Below are 10,981 nucleotides of genomic sequence, written 5' to 3' on the forward strand. Positions count from 1 at the left end.
AAGTTGCAAGCCCAATGCAACATGGAGGTGGATTTGAGGAAGGCAGCGCAAGCCAGCTACAACAGTTTATTTGCTGATCTTGTGTCTGTAAAGAATGACTTGCTGAATGCCCGGAAGGCCTATACCGAGTTAGAGGACTCTATTGCAGATGGTGCTGATGAGGCTTGGAGGGGTTTTAAGGAGCAGGTCGGAGTCATTGCTCCTGACTTGGACCTTTCTCCTTTGGACCCTGATAAGATTGTTATTGATGGTGCCATCGTGGATCCTCCTGTCCCCGTGGTGGAGTCTGAGTCTGATTTGAAGACTCGGGGGCAGAGGATCATAGAGTCCCCTCCTCGCTCTAAGGACGCTCCGAGTTCTTCTGCCGCTCCTCCGACTTTCTCTCCAACTCCTGGTCCTGGTGGTGGTGATCCTTCTACTCCTCTTGCTAAGAAGTGATTTTGGCTATTGGGGCCCGGCCTGTAGGCCCCTCTTTTTAAACTCTTTTATATTTATTTGTTGATGTTTGCAACAATTTTTTGCCCTTTCAGGGCCGTAAACAAAACAAATTTTCGATACCCTTTTTAATAAGGGTTTAATTTAGCGTTTAAATAAATGCCCTTTTTTTGGATAAGGGTTTTGAGTTACCTTATGCGCGCATGCTTTTTCTGTTCGTGGTTCTTTTGCGATTTGTACCTCGTCGTTTTATCCTGACGACCATCTAGGTCGGTTCATGGGATTTTCACGTTTTGTCGAGCTTAAATCGGCGCGTTTCGTAGAAGGGGAATAAAAAGGAAATTTAAAAGAGATATTTAAACTGAAAGAGATCTTTATTAATTGAGGAGGTACCTTATTGCTGCTAAGGGCTTTTGATAATTTATTTTCCCTTAGCCCCTACTATGATGCCTCGTTAAAAACCCTTTTCAGAAAAAACCCTTTGATTTCGGGAAAAAATCATGAAATTGGGAAAAGAGTACATCAGGGAGTAGGGTTCGCTTTTAGCTGTAGTACCTTTTCATATTACAAGCATGCCATGATCTTGGTAACTCGTTGCCGTCGAAGTCGGTTACCCTATAATAGCCCTTTCCTAAGACCTCGTTGATCTTGTATGGTTCTTTCCAATTAGCAGCGAGCTTTCCTTCCCCTGATTTGTTGACTCCAATATCGTTTCTGATTAGGACCAAGTCATCTGGGGTAAAACTCCTTCGAAAAGGACCTAACAAATCCATTCCCCATTTTGTAAAGGGCCATGGGGAGGTGATACTGATGAGCTCCTCTGGGGGGGCCACGTGGAAATTTGCATGCATTTGACACGGTTGGCATTTTTTCACAAAGTCTGTGGCATCTTTCTGCAAGGTTGGCCAGTAGAATCCAGCTCGGATCACCTTTCTGGCTAATGACCTTGCTCCGAGATGGTTCCCGCAGATTCCACTATGTACCTCCTCTAATACCTCGGTGGCTCTTGAGGTCGGTACACACTTTAATAATGGTGTTGATATCCCCCTTCTATAGAGAATATTTTTCACCAAGGTATAGTGTTGTGCTTCCCTTCGGATCTTCTTGGCCTCCTTTTCCTCCTTGGGGAGGATGTCGAATTTCAGGTATTCGACCAAGGGGTTCATCCATCCGAGATTTAATCCGACCACTTCGAAGACTTCTTGTTTGTCTTCCATTTTTACCACTGAAGGTTCCTGGAGAGTTTCTTGGATCAGGCTTCTGTTATTTCCTCCTGGCTTGGTACTTGCTAACTTGGATAGGGCGTCTGCTCTGCTATTTAGGTCCCGAGTTATGTGCGTGACCTTGGTTTTTGCAAAACGCCCAAGGTGCTCCAGAGTTTTTTCCAAGTATCTCTTCATATTTGGGTCTTTTGCCTGATATTCTCCACTTATTTGGGAGGTCACCACTTGAGAGTCACTGTATACCATTACCTTTGTAGCACCGACTTCTTCTGCCAGCTTCAATCCTGCAATCAAGGCTTCATATTCTGCCTGATTGTTTGAAGCTGGGAATTCAAACTTGAGGGAGACCTCTATCTGGGTTCCCCTTTCATCTACCAATATTATGCCTGCGCCGCTTCCTGTTTTATTGGAGGATCCATCTACGTAGAGTTCCCATGTAGTTGGTTTATCCTCTTGATCCCCTGCATATTCTGTAATGAAGTCGGCGAGGCACTGGGCTTTAATCGCCGTCCGAGTTTCGTACTTCAAGTCGAACTCGGAGAGCTCTATTGCCCATTGAACCATTCTTCCTACAACATCCGTTTTTTGGAGGATTTGCTTCATGGGTTGGTTCGTGCGGACTCTTATTGTGTGAGCTTGAAAGTAAGGCCGTAGCCTTCGAGAGGCTACCACTAAGAAGTAGGCAAATTTCTCTAAGGGGATTTGGTTATACCCTGAGTAGGCGTCCATGAACGACAAGTATTGATACCCCGAGCTAGAGTCTACTAGGGCGTCAATGCTTGGTAGTGGATAAGGGTCCTTGGGACATGCCTTATTTAAGTCGGTATAGTCGACGCACATTCTCCATTTACCATTTTGTTTTTTGACTAGCACTACCTTGGCTAGCCATGTTGGATACTTGACTTCTCTGATGAAACCGGCTTCTAGGAGCGCTTGTACTTGCTCCTCTACTATTAGAGCTCGTTCTGGGCCGAGCTTGCGTCTTCGTTGTTGTACAGGTCGAGATCCCGAGTAGACCGAGAGCTTGTGGGACATGAGTTCTGGATCTATCCCAGGCATGTCGGAGGCCTTCCAGGCGAAGAGATCGGAATTATCTCTTAGGAGCTTAGTCAATTCTTGTCTTAGGGTTTCCCCCAGGTTGGTTCCTATGTGAGTGTTTTTTCCTTCCTCTTCTCCGACCTGAATCTCCTCGGTTTTTCCTCCGGGTCGTGGTCGCAGCTCTTCTTTAATCCTTGTTCCACCGAGCTCTATTGTGTGAACTTCTTTGCCTTTTCCTCTCAGGTTTAGGCTTTCATTGTAGCATTTCCTTGCCAGCTTCTGATCTCCCCTCACCGTTGCTATCCCCGCTGAGGTCGGGAATTTCATGCAGAGGTGGGGTGTCGATACCACCGCTCCGAGTCGATTAAGGGTAGCTCTGCCGATTAGAGCATTATAGGCCGACCCCACGTCGATGACTATGAAGTCTATACTCAGAGTCTTTGATTTCTCCCCCTTTCCAAAGGTGGTGTGGAGGGGCAAAAATCCTAGTGGCTTTATTGGCGTGTCGCCTAATCCGTACAAGGTGTCGGGGTAGGCTCTTAACTCTTTCTCATCTAAACCTAGTTTGTCGAAAGCGGGCTTAAAGAGGATGTCCGCTGAGCTTCCTTGGTCTACTAGTGTTCTGTGTAGATGGACATTTGCCAGGATCATGGTAATTACCACTGGGTCGTCGTGGGGGTATCTTTTTGATATGGACTGTGAGAAGGGACCTTCTCTAAGACCATTGACTAGCCCCATGATGACTGCCTCGGTGGGCAGGTCTTGAATCTCCAAACATGCTTTGTTGAACCTTTCCATATAGGCCCGTAAGGACTCCCCGATCTCCTGTTTTATTCCCAGGAGACTTGGTGCATGTTTTACTTTGTCTTTCTTGATGGAGAACCTCATCAAGAACTTTCTTGAGAGGTCTTCAAAACTGGTAATTGACCTCGGAGGGAGGCTGTCGAACCACTTCATCGCTGTTTTTGACAAGGTTGTCGGAAAAGCTTTGCATCGCGTAGCGTCAGAGGCGTCAGCCAGATACATCCGACTTTTAAAGTTGCTCAGATGATGCTTTGGATCAGTGGTTCCGTCATAGAGGTCCATATCGGGGCTTCTAAAGTTTCTCGGAACTTTTGCCCTCATTATGTCCTCGCTAAAAGGATCTTTCTCTCCTAAAGGCGAATCTTCTCTACCGTCGTGGGAGTTCTAACCTTTGAGGGAGGATTCTAACTTTAAGAGTTTTCTTTCTAACTCTTTTCGTCGCTCCATCTCCTCTTTTAGGTTCTTTTCGGTTTCCTTTTGTCGTTCCCGTTCCTGTTCTAGCTGCTCGAGGCGACTGTGGACTAATCCCATGAGCTCAATTGCGTGGGATGGTCCTTCTTTTTCTGATTCGCGCCCCTCCGAGGAATTTACCTTCGGGTTTTTGATTCCGGAGGTGCCTTCCCTGTGTTGATCATTGGCTTCCTGGTGAAGGGTCTGGTCTGCCTCATTGTTTCCAGTGTTCAGATTCTCTTGTTCAGAATCTGTCTCCACATGACCCTCTTCAGGGGATCTATCTGCCATCACTGGTTGATCTCTCGGGTCCCCGGCAACGGCGCCAATGTTACGGTGGGTAACCGGAGATGAATGGGTCGGATGGCGTTGGTTGGCCCAAACGTATGAAGGAGGTGGCTTTCGAGTGGACCTGGTACTCGGTGTTCCTCCGTCCGACTTGTATGTGAGAGAGAATGGGGAGAATGGGCTGCAAAGACACTCCGATGTCTAAGTTAGCAAGAGTGTGAGCAGGTTAGAGAGTATTGGAACTTAGTGATACCTGAATGATGTCAGTGTATTTATAGTGGTGAACCAATAACCACCGCTGAAGTAGTGCCACCTTTTTAGGTGGATAACCGTTCCCATATCTTAGGGAGGTTAAGATATGGCTCTATGAAGTGGTTAGAGAGTTTCTAGGGGCAGTTACTCATTCGAATGAGTGTTATCTGCCAGCTAACCCTCGTATCCGACTTCTTTGGAGCAGGTCGTGTTCAGTACCGACTTCTGGGGATGAAGGCTGGTACTGGGTGAGGGCCAACCCTTTGGGTTGGGCCTTTTTGCTTGGATCCTAGACCTTTATTATTGGGCCAGGGTATGAACACTTATCTTTTATATTATAAAAATAATATGAAATGTATACACCAAAAATTATGCAGAATATACATTTCTATTTTAATGTATAAATATCATTTAAGTTGTATGAGTTTTGTTTTTTGTTTTAAAGTCGGGATTTTATATGGTATATTTTTTATTTTTTATAGCAGAAGTTGCTAGTATGTAAGACTATTTATAATAACTTGATTTTTGGTCTGAGACTCTGAAATAAACTTCAGCCCATTACCAAGACCCAAAACACCTGCCCATTAGGTAATAAATAGTTCATGGGCTTACATAATTACATTTCCATTTTACTAAAAGAAAAAGAAGAAAAGTAGAGTCTATTACTAAACCAAAATAATAATAATAATAATAATAATAATAACTAATTATGACAAGTAATCTAAACCACATTCTAGCACATAGATAAAACAGTTTAACTTTAACGTCTACTCTTGTCTAGTTCGAGATCAAATAGTAGAAAAAAAAGTACATTAATTATAACAAGAAAACTAAATGAATGGACATGTTTGTCAAAAAGTTACAGAGACTAAGAGACAGAAAGACTGAGAATTGAGAGACAGAGACTAAGAGATAGAGATTGAAATAAATTTCAGTATTTTGTTTGGTGTAAAATAGGAGACAGAAATTGAAACAAGAATGAAACTCTAATTTAATTTGCATAAAGGATAAAATTAGAATTAATTAATTGAAATGAAAGTATTTTAGGTATAAAATGTTATTAAAGTTTCAGTCTCCATCTTTAAAAATTTTAGTCCCATGTGTCCCTACTTTTTGAAGGTACTGAAATACTGGAATTTTGGAGACAGAAATAGAAATTTTAATACCAGTCTCTGAACTAACAAACATAATACTGAGTCTCAGTCTCTCAATCTCTGTCTCAGTACCTCAAAACAAACGCTAGACGAGAGAAAATGAATTTGTATAAAACAAATATCATTTTCATTATTGAATTCTTCTAACGTCTATTGAAGGCAGCAAAGCTAGCAAGCTACAATATAATTGACCAACAACAAAAGCTTCTCGTAGGTAACGCCAAAAATGGATAGTTAGGCTACGTTATAACATGACCTACAATATAAGAAGGGCCATTTTCAGCTTCATGAATTATTCTTCGGTCATGTTCAAGTTGTACTAGAAAAAGAAAATGTTTACTCAACACGCTAGCTTACATTTCTAGCGATGATGATGAAAAATTGCTATAATGAGAGTCATGTTTAAATATCTTTGATTTTCAGTGAGAGTTCACATTAATTTGGTGACGTTTGTTTTTTCACATTATGTAAAACAAAGAGAATATATTGACTTTTGGATCCACGAAAAACGCATAGCTTTTAATTTGTAGCTTTCAACTTTTTAGTATTAAACCTATAACAAATGGAGTTTACGATCTTTCTTTTTGCATGAGGAAAGGAATCCTTTTGTACAAATGAAATTTTCGAAAGGCTATACAGAAATATGTATATAGATTTGTTACGTATTTATATTGAAATACTATTTCAATTCATTAATTAATACACTATTCGAAATCCCTATTTTTAAATCCTTATATCACAAATAGAAAGATGTATTACAAATGAAAGATGTGAATCAAATCAATTCCACATGCATTTATAGTAGGAACCTAGAATAATGAAATACAGTAGTTACATATGTTTGGTTACAACATGGATTAACTAATTAAAATCTTCATATAAAGTTGCAGCAAATTCAGCTCATTTACAGATTATTAATTACATAGTTTCTTCTGCTACTTGTAAACAGTATACATTTTCATTATTAAAGATACACGAGATGATAGTATAATATACTTATCAAGTTCTGTTCCAGTTAATTTAGGAACAAAATGAAACTAGGAATTTAATTTATACATTACTGAAACAGTAATTTACTTACATATTATTATTACAATATTACATGCATATATTCACGATGTTGTTTACACAAGACCTATTATATTACTCAGTTTTCTCTCTTTAATTACCTTATGCCCACCACCCAACAAATTAGGAACATTCAAACAGTCAAATCATTGATAACAATGTGATGACTATAAAGTGTAACCTAGTTCATAATCTTGGAACATCCCTTCTGGCAGAAGAACTGGAGTGGATGACATTGACTCCCAAGAATTTGAGGATGCTGATTTGGTATCAGCAGAAGAATCATTGGACCACCAAATCAAGTTACTATTACTGTCCTTTGAATTACCATTGTTGTTATTATTACTATTCATCTCTCTCAAACAGTCAAACTCATCATCAGCCATCTGTTGAATCTGATCCTCCTCCTCTTCTTCCTCCTCCTCCTGTGGAATGTAACACATTCTTCTGTTGCTGCTATTGAGATTCAAAATCTCATCAAGCTCACTTTCGATAGCACAAACCTGCTGAATTCCCTCAACACCATCTCCTCTTGGTGCAATAATGGCATCACTTGATGAGTGCAATAATGGATTACTATTATTGAAGAGAACTGATGAACAGCCATTATTATTATTAAGCGGATTCTCCAAAAGATCAACCTTTGAATTCTTGGTATCCTTTTCCCCTTCTTCTTGATTCAGCACATGATGATGATGAGGAGAAGGCAAAGCATTATTAGTATTCTGCATCAAAGGGTTATTGGAGTTGGAGCCATGACTGTTAAGATTATGAGATTGGTGCTGCTGCTGCTGCTGCAGATTCTGGTGAATCATCTTTTCTTGAAAAGGATGCAACTTTGGCCAGAGGGCAGGGTTGGTGTAGAAAGAGAAAGGGTTTTGGAGGCTCTGAAGCTGCATATGAAGTTGAAGCCTCTCAAGAGCTGAAGTGCTTAGGGCATTAGTATTGTTATTGGAACTTGATGTGTCATCTTGCATCCCAATATTGGAGTCCTTGGAGCTGTTGAAGCTGGATTGTTTGCGCCTTCCCAGCAGTTTCTTCTTCAATCTAGTGTTCCAGTAGTTCTTGATGTCGTTATCTGTCCTTCCAGGTAGCTGTGCCGCAATAATGGACCACCTACACAGATCAACTTAGTAGGGATTCACAGTTCCAAGGAATAATAAACAAACAAAGGAAGAACATGTGTTGGGATAGATCTCAAGAGATTCTGGTGACAAAGAAATAGGACAAAGAGTTATTGTTCAAATACTATACACCACAATGCAAGCAGTAGAATCAAATTAAATCAAGCAAATAATAAGATTATTATTGAAGTTCATGATATGATCATCACTTAATTCTGACTCACCTGCTTCCAATGCTAATGTAAAGGCTGCAGATGATGTTGTCTTCTTCTTCAGTAAATCCACCATGCTTGATGTTAGGTCTTAAATAGTTTAACCATCTAAGCCTGCAACTTTTTCCACATCTCTTCAGCCCTGCAATTAAATTAATTAACTTTCCATTAATCCATGACTATATATTAATTGATTATACTAAAATAATATATATAAATACCAATTTTCTGAGGAAGAGCAATCCAATTGCCTCCAGTTCCATTCTTTTCTATGTAGGCTTTGAGAGCAGCATCTTCTTCAGGGGACCATGGTCCTTTCTTCACGTTGGCCTTGTCACAGCATGGTGCTCTTCCCATCTTTGTTGTTGCTTGAAGGAAGAAGAAGAGAATTTGAGATGGAATTAAGGGTTTTGTTGTTGGGGAAACTAGGAAGAAGGAAGAGGAAGATTTATAGGCAGAAAGAAAGAGATGATGTGAAGGGTTAAAAGGACAAAAACTCTAACACCTCATCAATAACCCTCTCACTCTAATTCTCTATTCTCTATTCAACTCAATATTATTTTTTTCTTCTTCATTTCTAGGGTTTCATATATTCATCTATCTCTTTCTCTTTCATCCTTTTTGGTTTAGTTCGATCATCCTTGCTTAATTATGCATGCAACTCGACAAATACGTAACATAAATAATTATAGTTTCTTCTTCTTTTTGATATATTACTAAAAAAATGTGACTGCTTTTTCAATTGTTCCATTTGTTTATTACTTGAACACGGTGCTACAGCATTTGATCAAAAGAAGTCTCTATCCTCTTAGTTTGTCGGCATTATCCTCGAAAATGTTCCATTCTCTATATATTAATGTACATAATTACTGCTCTCTTATCCTATTGGTAATTCATTATATTGTTAATTACATGGGAATTCTCATGGTAAATGTAGCAACAGTGAAACTTCTAGGAAGGACATAGTAAACCAATTACATACTTTGATCCAGTCAATTACATGGATTTGGAATTATTCAGCGAAGCCTTATTATTATTTTCAAAAACTAGCTCAATGAACAAGTTCAGTTGTTAAGCAATTATAGAAAGGAAAAGTAATTAAAGTAATATCTTTCCAAATCTGCTCCTAGGATCACGGCGCAGAATCAAGCTCGTTTCTTCACACCTCACACTCGAAGTTAATACAAAAAAATTCGAAAAATATATAAAAGAATATCCATTTAGTATGAAAAAGAAACATTCTGATATTTAGCGGAAGAAACATCCATATATATTAACTCGTAGAGATTTTGAATTCACCTAGAGATATTTGACTGATTTTTGGCTAATACCCTATTGATTCCCTAGCATTGTTGTTATAGAAAATATCATGATAATAATATCCTGAAAAAATGACCATGTTGTTATTAGAAAAAATAAAAAAGAAATTACAAAAAAAGCTTTCTGATTATGTCAATAGATTTATAACAAAACACAAATATTAAAATAAAAATCCTATTTACATACTAAAAACAATAGTTATATATTTGTGTGTAAATATATATAGTTTAATATATTTTTAGTATGTATTTTGTATTTTTATATGTGGCTGCCAGCTGATTTAGTGATTAATTTTAATATACACAAAATGGTAAAAATTCAAATACAATTGTCTTCATGTAAAATTAATAGTTGAGAGTCGTTTGATAATTTAATAGATTTAACTAAATTATAATCTAACGACTTTTAATTATTAACATTACAGTAAAACGACTGCAAGTAAATTTTCACCTTTAAAAATATAAAATTTTTATTTTCCAAATAATACTGTGGCACATGCATTTAGGGGAAGAATGACGCACTTGTATGTGTTAGCAAACCAAAGGATGTGCATGTGATCTTGCAGAACAACATATCCTAGCCTCTTGCTGTTGAACCTTGTTGGAACATGGTTTTTTTTTTTTTTTAATTATAAACCGGTCGCCTTGAATATATCAGATATTAATTGTGTGACACATGATTATAAAATTGAATGTATTGTGACAAATTGGTCCAAGATGTGGATGTACGAAAGTACATTTTTTCTCTTGAAATGGAACACATGTGACAGCGAGTAAGGTCTTCTGAATATCTAAGCTATACATAAGTAGTAATATATTTTCCATATTTAAGGCCTGAGTACAATATATAATAAGAATTGAAATTGAAATCTTTGTTAGAAACCATCCAATATCTGTTGACGAGATTGTGATGAAAGCTACAAAAACCAATAATCAAATATGCATTGAAAATGTCTCTCTTGTGTCCTTGGTTGCTTTCACCACAAAATCATAACCAACTGATTCTTATTTGAAATCATATCAATGAAAACTTGTATCTTGTTCGTCGTGAGTAGGTATTACCCGCCGTACCAAAGTGAATTTCATTGTCTTTGACTCCTCTATTTCTTCTCAACCGGCCTATCAAAACCGAAGCTTCACCGTGAAACCTTGACATGACATTAATTATGATATATATCAGGTGGAACTCAGGTGCAGTCGACTTGACGTGAAATTGATACCTGAGAGACGTTAAATGATTTGATTGATTTAACTAAATTTTCATCTAACGGCTCTTAGGTATCAACTTCACGTAAAATCGACTTCACCTGAGTTTTTACCTATATATAAAAGATACCAAATTGTTCTTTTAACGATAACTAAATGGGGTTTTGGTAGTGTAGTAGTAGTATTTTAAGGCTGTGTTTGGTAATTTAGACATATATAAATATAGAAATATATTAAACAAAATGCTTTACATATCAAATTCAGAAAAGTACAAAATTTTTAGAAATTTGTGTCATGAGGCACACTATCTTATACCTATCTTCATATTTAAACATGAAAAAAAATAGTCACTGTATATAAAAATATATATCTTTTATTCTCTAAAAAAATTATTACACTAATTAAAAC

The 10,981-nt window shown here is 38.1% G+C and overlaps 1 protein-coding gene across 1 annotated transcript; it reads right to left on the reverse strand.

Moving 5' to 3' along the window:
- LOC107642105 (transcription factor MYB36) lies at positions 6,677-8,667 on the reverse strand. Its single transcript, XM_016345426.2, has 3 exons — positions 8,270-8,667; positions 8,061-8,190; positions 6,677-7,828 (listed from the first exon to the last, which is right to left on the reverse strand). The coding sequence occupies exons 1-3, from the start codon at positions 8,403-8,405 to the stop codon at positions 6,880-6,882; spliced, it is 1,215 nt and encodes a 404-aa protein (XP_016200912.1). The 5' UTR covers positions 8,406-8,667; the 3' UTR covers positions 6,677-6,879.

The sequence above is a fragment of the Arachis ipaensis genome, chromosome B01, assembly GCF_000816755.2.
Source record: "Arachis ipaensis cultivar K30076 chromosome B01, Araip1.1, whole genome shotgun sequence".
NCBI lineage: Eukaryota > Viridiplantae > Streptophyta > Magnoliopsida > Fabales > Fabaceae > Arachis > Arachis ipaensis.